The sequence below is a fragment of the Tamandua tetradactyla genome, chromosome 23 (genome assembly GCF_023851605.1).
Source record: "Tamandua tetradactyla isolate mTamTet1 chromosome 23, mTamTet1.pri, whole genome shotgun sequence".
NCBI lineage: Eukaryota > Metazoa > Chordata > Mammalia > Pilosa > Myrmecophagidae > Tamandua > Tamandua tetradactyla.
The window spans coordinates 11,903,005-11,929,723 of record NC_135349.1 but is presented as its reverse complement, the minus strand read 5'-3'; the positions used below and the strand labels follow the sequence as shown (position 1 = coordinate 11,929,723).

Genomic DNA, 26,719 nt, shown 5'->3' with positions numbered 1-26,719 from the left:
CTGGGCTCACATGGGCTCTTCCAGCTAAGAAACCTCAATCCTGGGAAAAATTACGGAATTACTTATTTAATTTCTTGCCCTTTTTCTGTTCTCTCTGCAGCTGGACTGATGAGTTCTCTAAATAGTTTTATCTTTTCTTTCCCCTTGTCTATCTTTCTTCATTGCTCCACTCTCTGGAAGAGTTCCTTAACTTTATCTTCCAATACTTCTATGGAGTTTCTTATTTCTGTGATCATACAAATTTTCATTTCCCAGAGCTTTTTGTTCACTGAATATTCATATGTAATGGCACGTTGTTCTTAGTTAATCCTTGGATTTCTCAAAGGACCAGCACTTTCCCTGAGAAGGCTTCACAACCCTCCGGCGTGGGGGGCACCAGCTGGGAGCCAAGTAAGGAAGAAGCAGGTGGGGTAAGGGGCTCAGCCGCCAGCAGATGCACGGTCCCTTAATCCTCCTCTTCCAACCCATCCTGTCTGGGGGTCCCCTCATCTGAAGACTCCCTCTGATCCTCCCAGGAGACTAAGTGTCCATCCTACTGCTGGGAGGGTCACCGGGCAGAGGGGAGCAGGGGAGGGGGAGCGGGTCTGGCCCGACATCAGCCCAATTCCCAGAGGCCGCCGTGGCTGATTCCTGAGCCTTTGGGTTTCTCAGGTGCCCCTCGCTGGCTTCTCCACTCTTCCTGCTGCTGGCTGTGGACTTGGGGTCCATGGCTCTCGAGCTTGGTTGCTGCTGATGCCTCTCCCAGCTCTTTGTCTTTGAGGGTTTAATAGCTTTCAAAAGCCAACCCCGCTGTTGCTCTGGCGTACATTCAGGATGGACTGAAATGAAGGTATGGGTCATCTACCACGTTTCTTGGGACCTAATATTACTTTCTGTTGCTCTCTCCTGGTGCCGCAGGTGGGACTGAAAGAGAGCATCCCTAATTAGAACTAGCGCCACTCCCAATATTTTTCATTCCTTGGTAATAGGATATTTGTTTTATTGCTTACATATGAATGGCACAGAGAACTTTTACATTTCAGAAAAACTCACTTCATTACATTCATTACTTACAGCATCACGAATAAGACAACTTACTTCCATTTTCAGATGAAAAGAGAAACGTTTTGGGAAGGGGAAAATTAAACCGCTAGTAAAATTCACTTTCTAAAAGAAAGTGAGTTCTGAAATACTAAGGAAATAATTATGCATCTGTGTATGTGTATTCAGATAAACTCCAATGAAAATCAAAGTCTGTAAAAGCAGTCACAGACAAGCAGTTAGCGCAACATAAATATAAGGCAAATTTAAATGTTAACTATTCAACGTCAAGAAAAAAATGAATGATATATAACATAATAAACTATACAGCAAAAAGAGTACGACTAACAATTTATAAAGCGTTTTAAATACCTACAAAAATAAAGCAATACACTGAATTTCAACAAATCCTAATCCTGCAATATCCAAACTAGCTGCAATAGTGTTTGCCTATTACCTGCAGAATTCCCTGCATCATATAAGGAACAAATCGAAGAAAAGGTCCTTTTCTCAAGAATCATCACTAAGACCAGTTCAGCAATCCAGGATATACAGAAATCTTCTGTAATTTAAAAGAAGCAACAACAATAAACCCCATTAAACCTAAATCAATGGTTTACAGAGACCAAGAGAAAGGGGTGATAAACATTAATTGCAGGGATTTTTCTTTACATACAATACTTGCATATTTAAATCTCAGAGAAACAAGAAATTTTGTAGAGCTAAATTTGCGTTTTTGCATGAGTGCAAATGAATATGTATCTTCTTTCCTTATACTATTAAATTATACATTTTTTTAAACAAAAGTACCTGGTGTTCATCTACTAAGTGAAATCCAATTGGATGTGACTGTTTTTGCATATTCCCCTGCTTAGAGTTTTAAAAATTTAGAGATTAATATCTTACTTGAAACATATGGAAGAAAAAAATAACATAAAGCTTGGCCTATGTGCTGGTTTGAAACTATCATTTACCCCCAGAAAAGCCACACTCTTTTAATCCAGTCTTGTGGGTGCAGACTTATTGTGGATGGGGTCTTTTGATTGGGTTGTTTTCTATGGAAATGTGAACCTGCCAAACAAGGTGGGTCTTAAATCATTTACTGGAGTCCTTTAAGAGGAGAACATTTTGGAGAAAGAGCAGACACAGCCACCTGGGGATGCAGAAGGAGCACAGAGAGCCGTCTAAACCCAGAAGCTTGGAAAAAAGGACAGGAGATATCGCCATGTGTCTTCCCATGTGACAGAGAAACCCCAGACACAGTCAGCCTTTCTGGAGAGAACGTATCCTCTTGTTGGTGCCTTAATTTGGACATATTTATGGCCTTAGAATTATGACTTCTAACTTAAAAAATCCCCTTTAGCAAAGCCAATCCATTTCTGGTGTATTGCATTCTGGCAGCTTTAGCAAACCGAAACAGCCTATTAAACATTTCACCTGGTCAAAAGGTGATGTCACAGTGTCAGCTGCAATTCCGCTGGCAAATCACCCTGCTGGTGACCACACTATTACTCTGAAAACAAGGTCTGCTCATCTGCATCTCCTGAGCTTTCCAGGATGGTGTAGTGTCCGCATGTAGGTTTAAGTGACGAGAACCTTTTTCAATGTATTTCAAGGGATGGGGCATTTTGATTTAACTATTAAAAATTTTTCATATATGCTTGTTCTATTTCCTCACTGTCCTCTGTCTGTATTAAAGACGATCGATAATCATAAACACAAAGCTATAACCCCCCATTCCTCACTGCAATATTTCAAACAAAAACAAAAGCCAAAAACTAAAAACAAAAGCCAAAAACTGAACAGCTTTAAGTTTGTGACATATATATTGTTTATGTAAAAAGAAATCTAATCTGAAAAGATAGAATTATAAAAAGGTGATTTTAAAAAAGTGTCCTAAGAGAATTTTATGATATGCAAAGAAAGTTGTTAATTCTTACCATGTCATGAAATTCAGTAAAATGTATATAATTTTAGGTCTGCCAACACGTGTGTAAAATATACATGACATCTATGTGGTTTAAAACAACAGAAGCCTAAATTGACAATCCTTAGCATACCTGATTGCTAAAACCATAGGCATTCATTCATTTTTTTTTAAACATAACAACATACAAACACAAACATTCTTACCTGTAAGGCATTCATTCTTTGCAAGTGTAATATAACTAGTCCTAAACAGAGCTGCATACAAATTATAGTTCAAATCTTACAAATCAAAAATCTATCTGAATAGCCCAAATACCCCTACAGAGTGGAAGAAAGATCAAAGGTGATGGTAGAGTTTTACAGAGACAGTAGGGTCTAACAAATGAGTATGATTACTGAATCATTATATTGATATTTCTTTTAGTCTCCAGTACCTTAGAGCAGCTAGGAGTAAAAATCTAAAGTTGTGGAACTGTAACCCATACCAAACTCTGAAATGTGTTCTACAACTAATTGTTGTGCTGTGCTTTGAAATTTATTGCTTTTTTGTATATACGTTATTTTTTACAAAGAAGAAAAAAAAAGTGATGATAAAAAATGTCTATTTCTTCTAGCCTCCAATGTTTTGGAGCAGCTAGAAGGAAAAATCTGAGACGATAGTATGGAAGGCCATGACAAACCGGGATCTGTCCTGTAACTACTTGCCAGTTTAGGGTGCTTTGAAAACTATTGCCTTTTTCTATCTTTGCTTTGTATATATGTTATATTATACAATTTAAAAAGTTAAAAATAAATAAGTAACTTTTAAAAAGTCTATTTGGGGTATTTTTTTACTATAAGGATTTAAAACAATGCACACAGCCAACACGATAAGCAAACTCACCACCCTCCCCCTGTCTACATGGGACATGACTCCCAGGGGTGTGGACCTTCCTGGAAACGTGGGACAGAAATCCTAGAATAAGCTGGGACTCGGCACCAGCTGAGAAAACTTTCTCAACCAAAAGGGGGAAGAGAGAAATGAGACAAAATAAAGTGTCAATGGCTGAGAGATTTCAAACAGAGTTAAGAGGTTATCCTGGAGGTTATTCTTATGCATTATATAGATATCACCTTTTTAGTTAAGGTATAATGGAGAGGCTGGAGGGAACTGCCCGAAACTGTAGAGCTGTGTTCCAGTAGCCATGTTTAAAAATTAAAAAAGAATGAACAGAAACTAGGTGTTAAGACCACAAGGGCGATAGACATCTTCAGATGATTTCACACTACAATTTCTGTTCTGTGAAAATAGCTCAAGAAAACAGTAACACAGAAATGGAACCTTAAATGGAAGAAAATGTTAATTGCAATGCAACAAAATTATACTGCGACACCAAACAAAGCTGGGAATTCACCTGAGAAGATGCACAGTTCATCTAAGCTTTTCTTCCCCAACTTTCCTTGGTAGACATTGCCATTTTCCAATGGATTCAACAAAATCTCAAAATTGCAAACAACTTAAATATCCAGCTTTAGGGAACCTGCTTATTATTCTATCACTCAATGGAATATTCCTTAATTAGGAATAGTGAAGTTAAATGGCAGTGACATTGGTAGTTGTAGGGGGTGCTTTTTTTTTTTTTTGTAGTAGACTGAGTTCAATTCCTAGCCAAAAGAATCATTCTGAAAACACGATACTCTTAAAGGCCCACGCCTTCCTTGAGGGAACTGCTACCACCCATCCCACTATCAACCACACTCCCTACCTGTCTCCCGGCTAGGACGGCTGCCACATGATGGAGTCTAGTGGCTCAATATTCCATGTCCTTTGAATTTCCACATACATTTTAGAACCAGCTTGCCAATTTCCATCTTACACACACACACACAAAAAGCCTACTGGAATTTTTATTGGGACTTCATTGAATCCATAGATCAACTTTGGGAAATTCACATCTTAAGAGAATTGAGTCTTCCAATCCCTGAACATGGTATATCTCTCCATTTATTTAGTTTTTTCTTTAATTTATTTTAGCCATGTAGTTTTTGTTGTAAGGTTCTAAATAACCATCTTAAAATTTATTGCCAAATATTTTCTATTTTTGATGCTATTGCAATTTAGATTTTTTAAAAATTTTGTTGCCAATTGGAAAAAAAAACGCACAATGTAAAAACTGCCTATTAATATGCTCTTAATAGAAATGTACAGACTCTTCACAGATGAACTACTAGTTGCTTTAAATGTCCTTTTTTTTTTGGTATGCTATATATGTTCTAGTTTGCTAGCTGCCGGAATGCAATATACCAGAAACGGAATAGCTTTTAACAAGGGGAATTTAATAAGTTGCAAGTTTACAGTTCTAAGGCCTAGAAAATGTCCCGATTAAAACAAGTCTAAAGAAATGTCCAATCAAAGGCATCCAGGGAAAAGATACCTTGGTTCAAGAAGGCCGATGAAGCTCAGGGTTTCTCTCTCATCTGGAAGGACACATGGCGAACGCAGTCAGGACTTCTCTCTCGGCTGGAAGGGCACATGGCACATACGGCATCATCTGCTAGCTTTCTCTCCTGGCTTCCTATTTCGTGAAGCTCCCCGGGAGGCGTTTTCCTTCTTCATCTCCAAAGGTCGCTGGCTGGTGGACTCTCTGCTTCGTGGTGCTGCAGCATTCTCTGCTCTCTCCGAGTCTCTCATTCTCCAAAATGTTTCCTCTTTTATAGGACTTCAGAAACTAATCAAGACCCACTCAGATGGGTGGAGACATGTCATCCCCTAATCCAGTTTAACAACCGTTCTTAACTAAATCTCATCAACCAGGGAGATGATCCCATCACAGTCCCAAATACACAGCATTGAATAGAGACTATTCTACCTTTAAGAAATGGGATCCATATTAAAACATGGCTTTTCTTAGGGGGCATACTTCCCTTCAAACCAGCACAATGCTTAAATGTCCTTTTTTTTCTATACAAAGTAGTTATCTCACTTAATTAATAGCTTGCTAATGCAGCCAGAAATGCAATTACCAGAAATGAAACAGCTTTTAAAGGGTAATTTATTAAGATACAAGTTTACAGTTCTAAGGCCTTAAAATGTCCAAACTAAGGTATCCAGAGAAACATACCTTGACTCAAGATCCAGAGAAAGAATCTTGACTCAAGAAAGACAGATGGGTCCAGAACACCTCTGCCAGATGGGAAGGCACAAGGCTGGTGTCTGCTGATCCTTTGGCTTCTGGTTTCAAACAGCTTCCCTACGGGCATTTCCTTCCTGCATCTCCGAACGTCTGGGTCTCACGTTGGCTCTCCAGCAACTTTCTCCAAGCATCTGCACCTGAGATTTCTCCAAAATGTTGACCCTTTACTCTAGTAAACTAATCAAGACCCACCTTGAATGGGTGGAGTCACGTGTCCATCTAATCAAAAGGCCACACCCACAATTGGGTGTGTTGCATCGCCACAGACATCATCACATCAGTTTCCACCCCACAATATTGAATCAGGATTAAAAAAACGTGGCTGCCCCCACACAACTGGATTAGGAAAAGGGCATGGCTTTTCTGGGGTGCCTAACACTTCAAACAGGCATAGAGCCCCAGCAAAACACTACTATAATTTCAAAGCATAGCCTGTAAACTAATATATCTTAAGATATAGAAAAAATGTGCACAGTTCAGCACTACAAGCGGAAGCTCTAAGCCTCTCAAGTACAAAGGTCAAACTCTCAGCAGGAGACACAGCATTACACCTAGACACGTAAAGTATGGGGATTTTTAGGGTCCGATTCTAGGAATACTATCCAATAGATACCTTATCACCGTAAATAACTTGAGGAATGCCTGTCCTGTTATTACAGTAAACAGATAGAGGGACACCTAACACAACTTATTTAAAGCCACAGAAAAGTTTTGCAGCCCTGGGATTTAGAATATAATTCTATATATGTGCTTTTGCAGATGGCCAAAAACAAAAGCAATTCTATTTCCCAAGCACTTGTATAGACGGTGAAGAAATACAGTGGTCACTTCATACATTTTTAATCCTCAGAAGGCTTAAATAAAAAAAAATTACATGTTTTAAAAAGTTTACAATATACTGTTTAACAATGGACCAATACATGCTCAACTTTAAAAACCAACAGGATGTGGCATGAACATACCATCAAAAGTATTCCAAGTAATATACAGCTCCAAATTTTTTATATGGTATGCCAAGCATTTGGTTACAGAAAAGTTCCATCACTATTTCTAATATCTGTAATACGCATCATGCAAACCCTGAAAACTCAGCTTGTCCTTGATTTTTAGCTTGAAGAGACTATGTTGAGGTCCTCATGAGCCACTCAATACATAGATCTGGAAACTGCATCTCACAGTCTGCGACAGCTGGTATTGGGCACACCCAGAAGTACTGGCCAGTGTTCCTGGTGGACTTGAAGCAGGGTGTATGGTGAGTTGCAACATCTGAGCCAGTTTACCATCAAGCAAATGTGCTTTGGATTCACACTGTGCTGCTATTTCTTCAAAAGGCGCTTTCTGGAATCTGTCCATCACAAGATGCCTCTTTCCTTTTTCCTTTTCTTTCATTCCACTGTGCCAGTTGCGTTCTTCGATGCTTCAAAGGTGATTTCTTCAGTGTTACTAACCACATCAGCAGAAGGGACATTGCTGGGTGAAATGTCCACCTGAATAGATGCGGTATCCACAGTATTTTCTTCTGGACAGTCGCTCTTCATCTGTTACTTGTGGCACCTACGGTACTGACCATCTCTCCACGCTGTATCCACCTCCATCCAAGGACTCTGCAATCTCGCTGGTCAGAAAATACAAACTTTTCTCAGGCTTCTCTAAAGACTTTGGAAGCATGCACTTATCTCTGAAAATACGCCCTGGTAGAAAATAAAGGATTTCCATAGTTCGAATTTCAATAACCTTGCCGACATGATGGCAAAATGCAGGGACCGCTATCATGTGACAACTGCCACCATTCCACAGCAACGGGACATCAGCAAATTATCCTCACCTGTAATTGCACTGTCCTGTAAAGCAACGGCTAGCTGGCTGAGAGCCATAACCACTGTTCACTGGCCAGTTCGATAGTTATAAGAGCAAGAGAAGTATAAAGTAGCTTCTAGTTTTTCTGAACATTGTCTTCCTCTTTACAGCCCAAATAAACGTGCCTGTATAGCTGCTGCTCATTCCTTTGCATGAAATTGTGTCTTGCCTACGCATTTTTTTCTCTTTTAATCTTTAGGTCAGCTATATCTGGTGTCATTCTGCTCCTATGAAGCTCTGTTTACCTGTTGCCATGGCAATCCACAAGAGTCTGCTTCACTTCTAAGACCAACAACTCTCTCAGTTCACAGTCTTCCATGAAAGAGGGTGATAGTGAAGGACCCCGAAAGACCCAGCAGTGTGGTGACAATTGTCCTTGCTTTGCATCCAGTGGTGACCCTCAGTAAAGCTCTCAGCACCAGTGTCTAAACCCACCAGGTTCCCAAATCCCCAAGTTCACCAATATCCAAACTATGGGTGGTTGTTCCCAAAGCAGGCACTTTCCCCTTAATGAGCATCATGACCTCTGACCTCTGATAATCTGACAGATTACTTCCAAAGCATCCCATGGTTTGGATAATAACGCTCTGCATAATCCTCCCTTCATCGTTTTTGGAGCTTTTTGTGTTTTCGTTGGCACAGAGCATGCCTCCCTGCAAATCATCCGCTTCACACTCCAGCCCAAGACACGGATGCTCCGATCAGGTTTGAAAGACGTCCAGCCCCGGGGGCGGTGGAGCCTTTGGCAGCCACGGTGACGGCCCTAACAGAGCCTGGGGAGCACCTGCTCAAATCCATCTTCTTCAGGAGCGTCCAGGTGTCCTAGAATCTCCTGGACCACATGCTGAGAACCCCGGGCCCGAATGGAACACAGTGTCATTTTCAAGCAGTGACTGCAAATTCACTGGGGTCCCCTAGTTTATGATGATCTAAATGTGCAAAAACTCGTCTAACAGGATTATTCATATTCCCAAAAGTTGTTTCAAACCGTTTCCCGAAATGATTTTTGGCCAGCACAGACGGCTTCTCTTCTTCGTCAGCTGTGGGAGGAGGACGGCCTGCTGGCCCGTTGCCCGCAGGAGGGCCTGCTCCCCTGCCGCCCGCAGGAGGGCCTGCTCCCCTGCCGCCCTCTTCTACCTTTTGCATGCTTAGCAGGAGCAATGGGGCGATTTCACCCATGTGGAAACCGCAGCAGGCGGTGCATCATGCACTGACTTGCAAACCACGCCCTGACTAACCTGAGCAGGGGAGAGGCAAGCTGAGGCCCAGGCCTGACCCCCGAAGAGGGGCAGCCCCAGAGTGGCCAGGGAGGGTGAAAGCGGCTCCACAGGAGGAGGGACTGGTGGGGGCCGATTCGGCCGAGGGGTGGTTTTGGGGAATGGGGAGCTGGTGGGGAGAGAACGGGAGGCAGAAATGGTAACCAGAGGCTGCTCCATCAAGGGATTTAATGGAAAGCAGGATAGAGATGACACAGGGCCAGGGGTGGGGGTCCTTTGTAAGATGGGGGACACTGCAGCGAGCAGGAACGGCCCCAAGACTAGCAGGGGTGAGGTGAGAGGGGCTGCAGGAGCCGCGTCTCCTCCTCTCACCACCCCCTCCCACACACACACCATCCCCCTGGGAATGGGACTCACAAACCCATCCCAGCTGGACCCCTACCTCTCAGCCACATGGCCACAAACAGCCCCTCGTCTGAGAAGGCGCGGAATGAAGAAATGAGACTCAGTGGAAGGAAGGAAGCTGGCATCCACTACACACAAGGACTCATCCTTATTAGATTTATACTTCCTGCCCAGTGGGACTCTTAGCCCCATTTTTTTTTTCATGTCTGATGCTTTTATTCAAGGTATGTACAGACGAGTAAAAAAAAATAATAGGGGGGTAAGGGGTAAAATAAACTGAGTAGATGAAAATACTATTGGTCAATGAGAAGGAGGGGTAAGAGGTATGGGATGTATGAGTTTTTTCCTTTTATTTCTTTTACTGGAGTGATGCAAATGTTCTAAAAATGCTCATGGTGATGAATACACAGCTATGTGATGATATTGCGAGCCACTGATTGTATACCATGTATGGACTTATCAATACAAAAGATTTAAAAACAAACAAACCTCATTTGGTCTCATCTGGGAGGACACTAACAAACCAACATTATTTTGAAAGATGTTAAACAAAGGGAAAGAATTATTTAGCTTACCCTTCCTGAATGAAATGTAACTCAGATTAACTACATACTAGAAAAGGGAAAGTTTCTCTAGCTAATATATGAAGACAAGTGATAAATGAAAAGTGACAAGTGACAGAATTTCAATGTCATCATTTTTCAAACCCCACTGAATTAACATATCTAGGCACTGATAGTCAATAGTTGTTTAGATCATAATAAGATAGACAACTGGTTAAGAGCTTCCTAATAAAGCCTTCTATAAAGAATTCTTGATAAATAAACCTGAATTACATTAAGCCTCTAGAATCACTACCAGTTTACATGAAATGGAAGGAGAGAGAAACATGTTAAATACATCATGGGCTGCAATTAGCAAAATCTGGAATGTGAGAAACTACAGGACAAATGACCAAGTTTATGTTTAAAGTAAATGGGGGGGGTGGAGGAAGGGAGAGAAATATATTGACCAAATGTTAGGTTGGTCCTCATTTGTATCCTGATGTAAACAAAGCAACTGTTAAAAGGATAAATTTGAATATTCACTTTCTTATGATACTAAGGAATTATTTATTTTTTAGATTTGATAACGTATTATGCTTATGTCTTTTTAAAACGGTCCTCTCCTTTTTTTATATATATTTATGAATGAAATATGTCTTAGAGGCTACATTGATTTGAAGGTTTGTCTAAGGTCTTAGCCCCATTTTTCAGGTGAGCAAACTGAGGCTCAGGACCACACCCAGGGCCATCTGCTGCTGAGGGGCAGAGCTACGATTCAAACCCAGCCTGGACCACCTTCTCCCCTCGCGGCCTCTACCCCAAGCATGTCCCCACTGGTAGGTGTTTTGGTCTCAGCAGAGAGGAGGGAAATTGACCCAGGGACTGGGGTGGGGTGGGGGGAGACTGGCAGAGAGAAAACCTCATTCCTTAATTTCTCAGAATCTCTCAAGGACACGCTTCCCACACCTAACCAGGCTTGCACCAAAGGGGTGGCTGGGGGACACGGCGCTGCTCAGACTGTTCCGTGGGCTGGTAGACTCTGGGTAATTTGCAAGGCTAGGTTGGCATCCGCTGTGAGCTTTGAGAACACACGGGAAGAGGGAACCTCAGCAGAGCAGGAGAGTCTCTGGGAAGGTCTATTCGTCCACACGCTTCAGGATACAGCTAGCAGGGGCCTGTACCTCAAGGAATGGACTTTACCTATCAAGATGCCCCAGTTCAGATCAAGGACAGCCTTGCTGTCCAGCTGCAGGGTCCCCATCGGCTGGCAGCCTCCAGCTGGTGCCCCTTCAAGGCATGTGTCTGCTGCGGAGACCTCCTGCCTGGGACACCCACAACAGGGGCTGGGCAAGGCGGGCGTGTAAAGGCCCAGATACTCCGGTTCAAGGCGGGACCCCGGGGGCCTACAGAGCTCTCTGTGCCCGATCCTGCTCCACCCTCCCCTGCACAGGTGTTAGTGCCCAATAAACACCTGGCACCCCCCACTCTGCCTGGGGCTGCCTCTTTTGGAGAGGCCAACCATGACACCCACCTGTTCCAGTGGCAACCTGTCCGCCACCTGACATCTCTGGACGTCAGAACATTCTCCCAGCAAACCACACTGATGTCCATCTCCCTGCAGGCTGGCCCTGGGGCACCTCTTAGAGCCACAAGCCAGTAGCCAGGCTGCTTCCTCCCACTAGGCAGCCTTCTCTTTTCCTTGCTAATCATACCCCACTGTCAACTGTGGCTAGCAAGACTTCCAGACCCTAACCCTACCCCTGGGACACACCTGGCTGGAAGACAGAACCCCAGAGTCCCGGTCCCAACCCTGCCCATGACCTGCTGTGTGACCCTGGGTAAGCCCTTGCCCTCTCTGAGCCCACTCTCTTTGGCTATACAATGAGCAATTAGAGTCCACAGGTCTCTGTCACAGCAGGTCTGTGATTCAGGCCAACGGTCCTCATCAGGACTGCCCACCCTGTCTTGCCTTTCTGTCACCAGCTCTGACCCACCGTCTCTACACGCTCAGTCTCACTGCTGCTCCTTCATTCCAACTCGGAGTGTCCTTTCCCTCCACTTCCTAAATCCTCCCCACACTCCTCCTGCCATCCCCTGGGCACCCCCAGCCCATGCTGTTCTTGCCCTCCTCAGCTCCCCTGCCCTCACCATCCATGACCCAAGGCTGGAACTGGTGGTGACCCAGCTGGCTCCAGAGTCTGGGCCCTGCCATGCCAGGCCACACTGCCTCTGACAACTGCTTTCCCTAAAACATACCTGCAGATAGACATGCCTCCCAGGATGGACTTTGTGGACCATGCCTGGGGCTCCTGCAGGCCCCAGGAACACACACAGCCCCTCTCCATGTCTCAGGCCAGCCCACTGGCCATGTGCCCCGTACAGGCTCTCCAGGCCTGGAAAGTCCCCCAGGACCAGAGAGGGTGATGGGCACCAGGCAGAAGGAAATATAGAAGCAACATGGGGTGGCGGGGTCCCTCCAGACTGGGGCCACCAGGCTTGGGTCCTGCTTTGGCTGTGTTAGGCAGGTTCTAAAAGGCTGTGTGACCTTGGACAAGTCACTTCACCTCTCTGTTCCGACCCCTACCATGCACCCCCACCCCAGGCATCCAGGGCCCTTGGGAATCCTTCCAGGGAAAGAGATTCAACTCACCGGGACCAAGTTATGAGACGGCCCTGTGCCTGGGGATCTTAGAAGAGGAAACTGGGGCAGAGCAGAGTGGCTCATTATAGGAAGAATTTCAAGCATTTGCCGGGACGGTTATCTGTGCACGTGCTGGTGGAAAGGGGTGGGGTCTTGTCAGAGGGATCGGAAAAGATAAAGGCAGAACCTTCTGAACGTCAATCTAGTTCTGCCACCTACCCTGGAAGGTTCCTGCCACAGCAGCTGGCCCCCAGGCACAACTGACTGATGGAAGCTGAGGACAGCAGGCTGCCATGAGCTGCCGGGTAGGCAGGGCAGGGGTGCCCGAGCTCTGGGTGCCCCCCTCACTGTGCCTGAGAGCCCTGCGGGAGAAGGCTCACCTACCTACTCTGGGTGCTACGTTTCTGAGCCTCAGTCCTCGGTCTAGAAAATGGAATAATGAACAGCACTACCTCTGCAGGGTGACTGTGAGACTACGAGGCGATCTGCGCAGCCCACAGCAGCCAGCTCCAACTACACTCCACACACACCTGGAAACATCAACAGATCTCCCGATATTTAAGCAAAACTGCTCCAGGAGCTGAGCCTGGGTCTCAATCCTGACATCTCCAGGCCTCCCTCCTGCCCTCCCAGAAGTTCCCTGGGAACTGGGGTCCCTCGGGGCTGCTGCAAAGAGGAAACAGGAACCTGGCTGGAAGGTTCCTGCCACAGCAGCTGGCCCCCAGGCACCGCTGACTGATGGAAGCTGAGGACAGCAGGCTGCCGCGAGCCTCCTGGTGGGCAGGGCAGGGGTGCCGGAGCTCTGGGTGCCCCCCCACTGTGCCTGAGAGCCCCGCGGGAGAAGGTTCACGCCTCCCTGACTTTCACAGTGCTGACAGCTGATGCTTCCCCAGAGCTCACTCACAGTCACACACCTTCGAAGCACTTTGCACAGGAGGCAGGTGGACTGTTAGATACATTTTATAGAGGAAGAAACGGAGGCACGGAGTGGATGAAGGGCTTACCCTGGCTGACCCACGCAGCACAGGGATTTCTCGGGAGGTCATCACCTGGAGGTAGCTTTGAGAAGCAGCACAAGTTTCACCTAGCCCCAGGCAGAGGCAGGTTCATGGCTGGTGACATTATCAGCATCAGGTTCCCTCACCTGCACAGGTTCCCTCACCTGCACAAATCATATAATGCACTCACGGCATTATATGATTTGTAAAATTTGCAAAAAAAAAAGAAAATGTTCATATTGTTTTTTCTTAAGAGCCCCTTACCTCCAAACTGCACAAATTCAGGCCTCTGCACCTGTTTTTGTCCAGGTATCATATTTAAAAGGGTGGGGTGGGGAGAGGAATGTGATGTTGTCAGAGAAAATCCCGGGTCCGGGGTTGGCCAGGCCAGCCAGACCCCGGCAGGGAACAGTGAGTGTCCAGACAGCAGGGGCCCTGTGGGATTTGATCCTTGTGGCCCAAACCCCTATTTTCTACTCCTCTGCCCACCTGAATCCAAGGAGCACCTGTGTCCGGGGCAGACGCAGGGGCGCGTGGGCAAATGAATGGCTCATGGCTCTCACTGTGGGACCTGGGCTGTCTGCTTTCCAGGATGAGGCCCAGTTTTCTCAACTGTTAAGCAGGGGTGGGGGTGGGGTAACACCCACCTTGTAAGGCAGTAGGAAAGACCCAGAGACAAGGCACAGAAAGTCCTGGGAACTCGGGCATGGTGCCCAGGGTGAGGTGTGCCCCCAGGAAGCAGGCTGCCATCCACCAGTGGCTGGGAGAGGACCCTGCTGCCTCAGCCAATCCTGCAGAAGAGCTAGGCCTGCAGAAGCTTCTAGAGCAGAGGCAGCGCCCACCCTGAGCCTGCCTAGCCCCCTACCCTGCCATGTCCAGCTTCTGGGCTCTGGACACAGGGAGACGTGCAGAGGGTCCCACTCCCCACAGGGGAAGCAGGTGCCTGGGGGTGTCCCAGGCTGGGCCAAACCGGGGTCAAACTTGCCCACTCCCCCTGACCCGAGGGCCCATCAGGAATTGTCAGAGACCCCCAGAGCCTGTACTTTCCACCCAAAAGTGGCCACAGACTCACACGCCAAGGTGTTCACAAATCACCAACCAGGCCTCACACAGCCAAAGACCTTTGTAGACGAAAAAGCATGTCCACCAGGTCTTTAATTGTCCCAACAAAAACATCACTATTTTGCCGAGTAGACGGGCGGACGGACAGACGGATGGATGGATAGATGGATGGGGGTGAGGCTCAATTAAGTAACTCGCCCAACGTCACACAGCTGGGAAGCAGCAGAGAGGCCATGGACCTGGGCCTGACCTCCCTGAAGAGGCCACGGCCAGCACGTGCCTGGGAACCAGGCAGCCCAAAGGACAGCTCAGGGGCTCTAAACCTGCCGGCCTGGCTCCTGCTGGCTGGCACTACCTTCCCTGGGAGCCATAGCAAGAAAAGCAAAATGGCCTCAAGGCAAGCTCCCCAGAGAGGAATAAGATAGAGGCTGCCCCCACCTCATGGTAAGTCTCCCTCCTGATGTTCCCGACCCCCCTCGGCTCCTGTCCTCTCTATTCCTACCCTTACCAGCCTCAAACCCGATGCATTTAACAAGAATCTGCTCACACGCTGCTGAAAACCTGCTGTGGCTGCCTCTGATCTTGGAGCGAAACCCCCTCCACGCAGGGCTCACCCCGCCCTACCTCTGCTTTTCTAGTCCCTCCTGCCACAGTGTCCCGGACTGACCGTGGCCTCTGCCCCATGCGGTGCTCCCTTCCCATTGTGCCCAGGCAAAGTCAGGTTATTCCTTAACCTCAGCCCTAACCCCACTCCTTCAGGAGGCCCCCTCTCCTTCCCAGTTAAACCTCCATGATGTGATCTTATCTCTTCCCAGCACTTCCCAGACCTGGAAAGTGTGTGCCCAGAAGTCCCCTGAGGGTGGAGACCAAGTCCAGTCAGGTCCACCACTGGACTACCCTGGGGGGGGCTCCATCCCTGAGAACCAGGCTGGCAAACAGGCCCCCCATGGAGGGTGGAGCGCCCATCCTCGCTGGGGTAGAAAGCTCAGAGAGATGAGCAGGTAGAAGGACAGCAGGTTTGGGGGGCTGGTGCACCTCTCTGAGTCTCAGTTTCTCCATCCGTAAAGTGGGGGTGATAAAACTACATCACACAGTGGCCTTGAGGACTGAAGGAAGCAGTGAGTACAAACCTTTCCTCTTTCTCTCTCCCTACCCCAGATGCCCTTCCCAGAAGCCTCCAGGAGAAACCATGGCCCTGTAGGGCAAGGTCCCCACATCAGGGAGGAGGTTTCCAGGCAGCAACACCCCCTTGGGGCCCCCACTCTGGCACCCTAGAACCCCACCAGGCTCAGAGCTCCGGGCACACACTCCCCACCTGAGGATGGACTACCCCCATCTGCTTCCACCTCCAGCAAGCCTCCTTGTCCTGGAGCAGGGCCCTCGCTCTCCAAAAGACTTGGGGCTGCTGCCCCCCACCCCCCAACATCCGGGAGGACGAGAGAAGAGGGCCCCCCGCAGGAAGCCGTCGTGAAGCCCCTTGAAATCCAGTGACGCCCGAGTCCCTCTTTTGCAGGATCACTGATCACTCTGGGTTACAGCTGATTAGAATCTGCACCCCCTTCACCCTACCAGGGCTCTCTAGGCTTTGGCCGGATAGACGCAGCCATGCTGAAGGGCTGAAATAGTGGATAACATCAACCACAGTGAATGTTTACAGGGTGTTTACTAAGCATTCAGGTACTGTCTAAATGCATTGCCTGTATTCACACATGAAGGAGGTACTATGAAAATTCCCATTTTACAGGTGGGAAGACAGAGGCCCAGAAAGGTTAAGCAACTTGCCCTGGGTCACACAGGCATGGTCTTGGGAGCCCACGTGACCTGCCTCTCTGCGTCCTCTGCATGGTTACCAATGAGGGCCCCCACCCTTACCCGGTCCCCGGATGCAGAGATGGAGGGAAGGGCGCCGGGCACTCACCAGCACACGGTCTCCCAGGCGCAGGTCCTTGTCACCCCGCTTCACGGAGCCACTGTCCGACAGGTTGGAACCCGACTCATTGCCGGTGCGTACGGAGCTGTTGAGGACGCTCTCCCGCAGGGGGATGACCCGGCTGGCCAGCGGGGGCGTGGCCGTGCCCGAGTGCAGCGACAGGTTCTGGGCGGTGAGCGACTCCACCGAGTGGGCGTCGCTGCCCGAGCCCTCGGCCGTGGGCTGCCGGGTCAGCTTGGAGGGCCGCGTGAAGATGCCCTGCAGCGCCGGGCACTCGAAGTAGCGCACGCCGCCCACCGAGCCGTCGTTCTTGCCCACCGGGTCGTCGAGCACCACGCCGGCCCACTGGCCCGGGGCGAACTGCGTCTCGCCCAGGAACTGCACCACGCCCGGCTTCACGCCGTTCACCCACACCCGCTCGCCCACCACGAAGTCCCCCAGGAAGTCATCGCCCACCTCGGCCGCCTTCGGGCCGGGCTTCTCGGGGCCGGCGGCTGCGGTCGTGGCGGCGGGGGCGCCCGACGCCTGCTTGTGCAGGGGGGAGCCTGTGGACACAGGAGAGAGGCGGCGGTTAGGGGTGGCCTGGGAACTGGACCCCCGCAGCCCCAGGGGCGTGGATGGGGTCGGAGCTGGAAGGGCCCGGTTCTGGCTAATTGGGGGGGAAACTGAGGCAGGCCTCATGGGGCTGTGGGGCTCGGGCAGGCTCTTGCTCTCTGGGTCTCGGGCATCCACCCCTCCCCGGTCTCTCCCTACTTTTCCAGCCCTTCCAGAAGGTTCTAAGGATGAAAAGCTCAGGAAAATTCTGCCTCACAAGCAAAGGCTTTTGTCACTCAAAATCGAGGGCAGGAGGAATCCTTTCTTTGTTTTCTCTTTTTTTTTAAAATTTTTATTAGAGAAGTTGTAGGTTTACAGAAAAGTCAGTTTGTGTTGTACAGTCCTTTTTTTTGTTTTTAATTCCTATTTTTAAAAATATTTTATTGATAAAACAACATTCAAAATATAAACTTTCTTAACATACAAACATTCCATAATGGTGTAACAATCAGTGGCTCACAATATCATCATATATTGTGTATTCTTCAACGTGATCATTTTTTAGAACATTTGCATCATTCCAGAAAAAGAAAGAAGAAAAAACTTTTACATACCGTACCCCCTCACTCCTCCCTCATTGACCACTAGTATTTCCATTTATCCAATTTATTGTAACCTTTGTTCCTCCTATTATTTTTTTTATCTGTATTTTTTACTCATCTGTCCATACCCTAGCTAAAAGGAGCATCAGACACAAGTTTTTCACAATCACACAGTCACACTGTGAAAGCTATATCATTATACAATCATCATCAAGAAACATGGCTATTGGAACCCAGCTTTACAGTTTCAAATACTTCCCTCCAGCCACTCCAGATACACCATAAGCTAAAAAGAGGGTATCTATTAATGCTTAAGAATAACCTCCAGGATAACCTCTCAAGTCGGCTTAAAATCTCTCAGCCACTGACACTTTATTTTCTCTCATTTCTCTCTTCCCCTTTTTGGTCAAGTTTTTCTCAATCCCTTGATGCTGGATCCTGGGATTTCTGTCCTACGATGCCAGGGATATTTATACCTCTGGGAGTCATGTCCCACGTCAAAGCTACATTTCTTTTTTTTTTTTAATTTTTTTTTTAAATAACAAAAAACACCAAGCTAATGCAAATATTAACTTTTGATTGTTCCATTCTATACATATAATCAATAATTCACAAGATCATCACATAGTTGCATATAAAGCTACATTTCTTAATGGTCATTCTTAGGTACAATGGTCACTCTAGGCACTGTGTTTGAAGTTGACATTCCAAGTCTCCACTGTCAGACAACTGAACTTAGTGAAAGGGAACTTGGTAAGAAAAACAGGGCCAACAGGCACACTTTCACCTAGCTGTTACCCACAAAGTACCAGGAAGGAAGTGCAAAGGGGGAGTACCAGCTCAGCTTGCGGGCTCCAGAACATAAGCTTGCTTGTTGATTTAAGTGTGCTTAAGGGTAGAAAGCATTTGGAGAGTGAACCTATTTTTAAGGACTGCCAATCACCCCCTACTCCTGGGAGGGTTCAGACCCTGATCTTTTAACTCAAGACCACCCACAGCCCCTACAAGGAACCCACATCTCGTGGGAGTGGTCTCTGTGGCCCTTCTCGCAGCCAGCTCCTTGGTGGACAGCAGCCAGTGACAGACAGAGCCACAGACATCCTGGGGCAAGGAAAGGAGGCAGGAAGCCCTGCTCCTTCCTCCTGAGCCAGCCCCCTTCCCCTTCCCAGGCCTGCAGCCATAGTTTTAAAGGCTGCAGAGACCCAGGAAACTAGAAGGGAGGGGGTGAGAGGCCACTCCTGGGGCTGGGCTTGGGGTCCCCTGATGCAGCCCCTCCCTGTAGGAAGAGTGACCCTGAGGCCCAAGGAGACCTGGGCCTTGCCCAAGGCCACGTCAGGAGGGGACCAGCTTCCCAAGACCAGGATCCACCGTGCTGGAGGCAGAAACGCACTCAGAGAAGGGAGGCGACCTGCTCGAGGTCACTCAGCGAATTGACAGAGGTGGGCCATGCCTGAGCCGCCTGGGACCTGGCCCCACCCAGGTCCCCTATGGAGGTGGGCACTCAGGAAGCCTGCCCGTCTGACCTCCCTGCCCACTCCCCACCCTGGCCTTGGAGGCCCCCACGTGCCTGCACCTTAGACCTGAGGTTGCCCCCACCTCCTCGCCAGACCAAACATCAGGCAGAAGTCTCATTGGTCTCCTCCTCTGCAGAAGCTGGCAGGCCTGTGATATGCCAAAGGGCAGATGCAGCAGCGAGTCCAAAGTGCAGGCCAGCGGGCCAGCATCCCCACCAGCACCCTCCTCACACCCAGGGTCAAGAAGCCACAGACCCCAGCCTGCTGGTGCTGCCTCAGGGCCACATGGGCACAGGCACCCACCATCCAGAACTGCAGGCTGCCCGGGTCTGGGTGGCCAGGGTAGGTGGCTTGACAAGGCAGAGGGACTCCCTCCAGCTTGTGAGTGGGGCTCCCAGCAGATCCCTACGTGTCACTGCCGAACTCTGTTCACATGCAATAGCTCACATGCGGACCCCTACACTGTGAGGTGAGAATTGTCCCCATTTTCCAGATGAAGAAACAGAGGCTCAGTGATGTCAGATGTTTTACCTGGACCCCGGGAGTGGACCCCAGAGCCAAGGGGGTCCAGGGCTCTTTCTGCCATTTTTTTTTATTAATTAAAAAAAAAATTAACAAACAAAACATTTAGATATCATTCCATTCTACATATACAATCAGTAATTCTTAATATCATCACATAGTTGCATATTCATCATTTCTTAGTACATTTGCATCAATTTAGAAAAAGAAATAAAAGGACAACAGAAAAAGAAATAAATTGATAGAGAAAAAAAAAAACTATTTGTACCATACCCCTTACCCCTCGCTTTCATTTACCACTATTTCAAACTGAATTTATTTTAACATTTGTTCCCCCTATTATTTATTTTTATTCCATATGTTCTACTCTTCTGTTGATATAGTAGCTAAAAGGAGCATCAGACACAAGGTTTTCACATTCACAGAGTCTCATTGTGAGAGCTCTATCATTGTTCAATCATCCTCAAGAAACATGGCTACTGGAACATAGCACTACATTTTCAGGCAATTCCCTCCAGCCTCTCCACTACATCTTGAACAACAAGGTGATATCTACTTAATGTGTAAGAATAACCTCCAGGGTAACCTCTTGACTCTGTTTTGAATCTCTCAGCCATTGACACTTTCTCTCATTTTACTCTTCCCCCTTTTGGTCGAGAAGGTTCTCTCAATCCCTTGATGTTAACTGTCAGCTCATTCTAGGGTTTTTCTCAGTCCTTTGATGCTGAGTCTCAGCTCATTCCAGGATCTTTGCCCCAAGTTGCCAGGAAGGTCCACACCCCTGGGAGTCATGTCCCACGCAGAGAGGGGGAGGGTGGTGAGACTGCTCGTCATGTTGGCTGGAGAGAGAGGCCACATCTGAGCAAGAAAAGAGGCTCTCTTGGGGGTGACTCTTAGGCCTAAATTTTAAGTAGGCTTGACCTATCCTTTGTGGGGTTAAGTTTCATATGAACAAACCCCAAGACTGGGGGCACAGCCTATAGCTTTGGTTGTCCACACTGCTTGTGAGAATATCAAGAATTCAACTTGGGGAAGTTGAATTTCTTCCCACTCAAATTATCTGAAGGGGACTTTGCAAATACTTTTTCAGTCACTGATCAAATCATTCTGGGATTCATTGGGGCATCACTCTGGACAAACCAACAAAATCTCATGTGCTACCTGAGATTCCAAGTACTTATGACATTCAATCAAACTATCTACATGAGTTATATTAGGAAACGCTCTAGTCAAAATATAAATTTTTTAACAAATAAATATTTTTTGCTTTAGTCTCACACATAAGGTGACATTTTAAAGTATTGATCATCATCTATTTTCAGTACCCTGCAATAATGACATTCCTTTGTTCTTCCTCATGCAAAAACATTTTTAAAATTTGTACATTGTACATTTCACTATTATTATACACTCTAGGGATTCCTAGATTATACCATCTTGATCTTTAACATCTATCTTTCTTTCTGATTTCATTTATGTCCTCAGCCCTCCTCCCTCTATCATTCTCACATGCAGCTTCATTCAGTGTTTTAACATAATTATATTACAGTTAGGTAGTATTGTGCTGTCCATTTCTGAGTTTTTGTATCCAGTCCTGTTGCACAGTCTGTATCCCTTCAGCTCCAATTACCCAATATCTTACCCTATTTCTATCTCCTGATGGTCTCTGTTACCAACAACATATTCCAAATTTGTTCACTAATGTCGGTTCATATCAGTGAGACCATACAGTATTTGTCCTTTAGTTTTTGGCTAGTCTCACTCAGCATAATGTTCTCAAGGTCCATCCATGTTGTTACATACTTCATAAGTTTATTCTGTCTTAAAGCTGCATAATATTCCATCGTATGTATATACCACAGTTTGTTTAGCCACTCGTCTGTTGATGGACATTTTCGCTGTTTCCATCTCCTTGCAATTGTAAATAATGCTGCTATAAACAATGGTGTGCAAATGTCCGTTTGTGTCTTTGCCCTTAAGTCCTCTGAGTAGATACCTAGCAATGGTATTGCTGGGTCATATGGCAATCCTATATTCAGCTTTTTGAGGAACCGCCAAACTGCCTTCCACAGTGGTTGCACCATTTGACATTCCCATCAACAGTGAATAAGTGTGCCTCTTTCTCCACATCCTCTCCAGCACTTGTCATCTTCTGTTTTGTTGATAATGGCCATTCTGGTGGGTGTGAGATGATATCTCATTGTGGTTTTGATGTGCATTTCTCTAATGGCCAGGGACATTGAGCATCTCTTCATGTGCCTTTTGGCCATTTGTATTTCCTCTTCTGAGAAGTGTCTGTTCAAGTCTTTTTTCCATTTTGTAATTGGATTGGCTGTCTTTTTGTCGTTAAGTTGAACAATTTCTTTATAAATTCTGGAAACTAGACCTTTATCTGATATGTTGTTTCCAAATATTGTCTCCCATTGTGTAGGCTGTCTTTTTACATTCTTGATAAAGTTCTTTGATGCACAAAAGTGTTTAATTTTGAGGAGCTCCCATTTATGTATTTATTTCTTCAATGCTCTTGCTTTAGGTGTAAGGTCCATTAAACCGCCTCCAATTATAAGATTTATAAGATATCTCCCTACATTTTCCTCTAACTGTTTTATGGTCTTAGACCTAATGTTTAGATCTTTGATCCACCTTTCTGCCTTTTTTAAAGATGGAAGGGCATACCGTGTTCACGGATTGGAAAACTAAATATAGTTAAGATGTCAATTCTACCCAAATTGATTTACAGATTCAATGCAATACCAATCAAAATCCCAACTACTTACTTTTCAGAAATAGAAAAACCAATAAGCAAATTTATCTGGAAGGGCAAGGTGCCCCGAATTGCTAAAAGTATCTTGAGGAAAAAATACGAAGCTGGAGGTCTCACGCTGCCTGACTTTAAGGCATATTATGAAGCAACAGTGGTCAAAACAGCATGGTACTGGCATAAAGATAGATATATTGACCAATCGAATCGAATAGAGTGTTCAGATATAGACCCTCTCATCTATGGACATTTGATCTTTGATAAGGCAGTCAAGCCAACTCACCTGGGACAGAACAGTCTCTTCAATAAATGGTGCCTAAAGAACTGGATATCCATATGCAAAAGAATGAAGGAGGACCCGTATCTCACACCCTATACAAAAGTTAACTCAAAATGGATCAAAGATCTAAACATCAGGTCTAAGACCATAAAACAGAGGAAATGTAGGGAAATATCTTATAAATCTTATAACTGGAGGCGGTTTTATAGACCTTACACCTAAAGCAAGAGCACTGAAGAAATAAATAAATAAATGGAAACTCCTCAAAATTACACTTTTGTGCATCAAAGAACTTCATCAAGAAAGTAAAAAGACAGCCTACACAATGGGAGACAATATTTGGAAACGACATATCAGATAAAGGTCTAGTATCCAGAATTTATAAAGAAATTGTTCAACTCAACAACAAAAAGACAGCCAATCCAATTACAAAATGGGAAAAAGACTTGAACAGACCACTCTCAGAAGAGGAAATACAAATGGCCAAAAGGCACATGAAGAGATGCTCAATGTCCCTGGCCATTAGAGAAATGCACATCAAAACCACAATGAGATATCATCTCATACCCACCAGAATGGCCATAATCAACAAAACAGAAGATGACAAGTGCTGGAGAGGATGTGGAGAAAGAGGCACACTTATCCACTGTTGGTGGGAATGTCAAATGGTGCAACCACTGTGGAAGGCAGTTTGGCGGTTCCTCAAAAAGCTGAATATAGGATTGCCATATGACCCAGCAATACCATTGCTAGGTATCTCCTCAGAGGACATAAGGACAAAGACACAAACGGACCTTTACACACCAATGTTTATAGCGGCATTATTTACAATTGCAAGGAGATGGAAACAGCGAAAATGTCCATCAACAGACGAGTGGCTAAACAAACTGTGGTATATACATACGATGGAATATTATGCAGCTTTAAGACAGAATAAACTTATGAAGTATGTAACAACATGGATGGACCTTGAGAACATTATGCTGAGTGAGACTAGCCAAAAACTAAAGGACAAATACTGTATGGTCTCACTGATATGAACTGACATTGGTGAATAAATTTGGAATATGTTGTTGGTAACAGAGACCAACAGGAGATAGAAATAGGGTAAGATATTGGGTAATTGGAGCTGAAGGGATACAGATTGTGCAACAAGACTGGATACAAAAACTCAGAAATGGACAGCACAATACTACCTAATTATAATATAATTATGTTAAAACACTGAATGAAGCTGCATGGGAAAATGATAAGAGGGAGGTGGGCTGTGGACATAAATGAAATCAGAAAGAAAGATAGATGTTAAAGATCAAGATGGTATAATCTAGGAATGCCTAGAGTGTATAATAATAGCGAAATGTACAAGGTACAATTTTAAAAATGTTTTTGCATGAGGAATAACAAAGGAATGTCATTATTGCAGGGTACTGAAAATAGATGGTAATATTTTAAAATGTCACCTTATGTATGAGACTAAAGCAAAAAATGTTTATTAGTTACAAAATTTATATTTTGACTAGTGCATTTCCTAATATAACTTATGTAGATAGTTTGATTGAACGCCATAAGTACTTGGAATCTCAGGTAGGACATGAGATTTTGCTGGTTTGTCTAGAGTGATGCCCCGATGAATCCCAGAGTGATTCGATCAGTGAGTGGAAAAGTATCTGCAAAGCCCCCTTCGGGAAGTGGTGAGAACGGGGAGAAATTCAAATTCCCCAAGTTGAATTCTTGATATTCTCACAAGCAGTGTGGACAACCAAAGTTATAGGCACAGCCTTGGGATCTGTTCATATGAAACTTAACCCCACAAAGGATAGGTCAAGCCTACTTAAAATTTAGGCCTAAGAGTCACTCCCAAGAGAGCCTCTTTTGTTGCTCAGATGTGGCCCCTCTCTCCAGCCAACACAACGAGCAGTCTCACCACCCTACCCCTCTCTACGTGGGACATGACTCCCAGGGGTGTGGACCTGGGATTGAGAAAAACCCTAGAATGAGCTGAGACTTAGCATCAAGGGATTGAGAACACCTTCTCTACCAAAAGGGGGAAGAGGGAAATGAGACAAAGTGTCAATGGCTGAGAGATTCCAAACAGAGTCAAGAGGTATTCCTGGAGGTTATTCTTATGCATCAAGTAGATATCATCTTGTTATTCAAGATGTAATGGAGAGGCTGGAAGGAACTGCCTGAAAATGTAGAGCTGTGTTCCAGTAGCCATGTTTCTTGAGGATGATTTAATGATACAGCTTTCACAATGTGACTGTGTGATTGTGAAAACCTTGTGTTTGATGTTCCTTTTATCTACCTTGTCAACAAAGGAGTAGAATATATGGAATAAAAATAAATAATAGGGGGAACAAATGCTAAAATAAATTTAGTTTAAATGCTAGTGATCAATGAAGGCAAGAGGTAAGGAGTATGGTAGGTATAATCTTTTTTTTTTTCTTTCCTGTGTTCGTTTTATTTCTTTTTCTATTGTCTTTTTCTTTCTTTTTCTGAATTAATGCAAATGTTCTAAGAAATGATGAATATGCAACTAAGTGATGATATTGTGAATTAATGATTATGTATGTTTTTTTATTTTGTTTCTTTATTTTTTTAATAAATAAATGAAAAAAATTTTTTTTTTGCATGGGCAGGCACCAGGAATCGAACCCGGGTCTCCAGCATGGCAGGCGAGAACTCTACCTGCTGAGCCACCATCGTTGCACCTGTGGGCTTGTTCATTTGCCCCACACCTGTGCACCAAATCCCTACCACCCCAAGCCGCACCCTACTCAGTCAACACCAAATCCAGGACTCCCCTGAACGGCCCCTTTTAGGAGGATTAAGCCAAACCCTCCGGCTCTCTACAAGTTGGGGACAGTCTCATCTTCTGCTCCTTCCTGCATAATGACGTCCCCTTCCTTTTCTTATTTTAGAGGCTGGGACCCTGGGTTGAGTGGCCCCTGAGGTTCCACGCGGTGGGGTCCACAGTGGCCGGCACACCAGTCCCGGCTTGTCCCGACTCCACCGGCCCCTCATAGCATGAAATTCAGGAAGGTATTTAAAGCCTCGAAGCGTCTAGGTCCTCACGTGTACCTGTCACCTGGTGTCCTGCAATAATCCACACCAAGTGCCAGAGCAGTGCTTAGCTGTAGCGAGTGGACAGTAGACACTAATGTTCCTGTGATTTTGATATGAATGATTTATATTCAAGCTGTGGAATTAGGAGGAAAAGAGGCATCAGCAGCAGGGCTTCAGGCTGCCTCTGCTGCCATCTCCCTGGCTGACCTCGGGCAGGTCCCTCTACCCTCAGCTAGCTGGGGGAACCAGATGAGTCTCCAGTGGTCATCCGAGGCCTGGCTCACACAGGTGTCCTCCAGCTAGGTCCCTACTTCTGGGCCTGAGCTCCTGGGAGTCCCCAGTCCCAATCTAGAACAATCTCGTTTTACATGGAGCCACTGCTGGCAGCATAGGCCAGTAACGGGAAATGGGGACCATCCTTTTGGGGGGTGACATCAGCAGGTCAGATGGGGCCTTCCTGACGAAAAGCAGCCACAGTGGGGAGGAAGCTGCAAACAGATGGTGCCCCCACCCCCCAGGGAGGCTGGGGGTCCGGTCACCCAAGTAACAGCTACCCACAACTCTGGGAATGCGAATGATCCCAACAAATGGGATGCCTGGGAGGGGCTGGGATGGGAAAGTTTATAAGCACATATGTCCCCACAATTTAAAAAAAAGAGAGAG

At 46.0% G+C, this 26,719-nt stretch overlaps 1 protein-coding gene and 1 pseudogene across 2 annotated transcripts in view; both read right to left on the bottom strand.

Moving 5' to 3' along the window:
- CLIP2 (CAP-Gly domain containing linker protein 2) overlaps positions 1-26,719 on the bottom strand; it is an 86,790-nt gene that overhangs the window by 31,326 nt on the left and 28,745 nt on the right. For both annotated transcript variants that reach the window (XM_077140976.1, XM_077140977.1), the window contains exon 3: positions 16,766-17,322. In XM_077140976.1, the coding sequence (XP_076997091.1) occupies positions 16,766-17,322 (557 nt within the window). The remainder of the gene's footprint in view (positions 1-16,765; positions 17,323-26,719) is intronic.
- On the bottom strand, positions 6,455-9,125 carry LOC143667779 (protein EFR3 homolog A pseudogene; annotated as a pseudogene).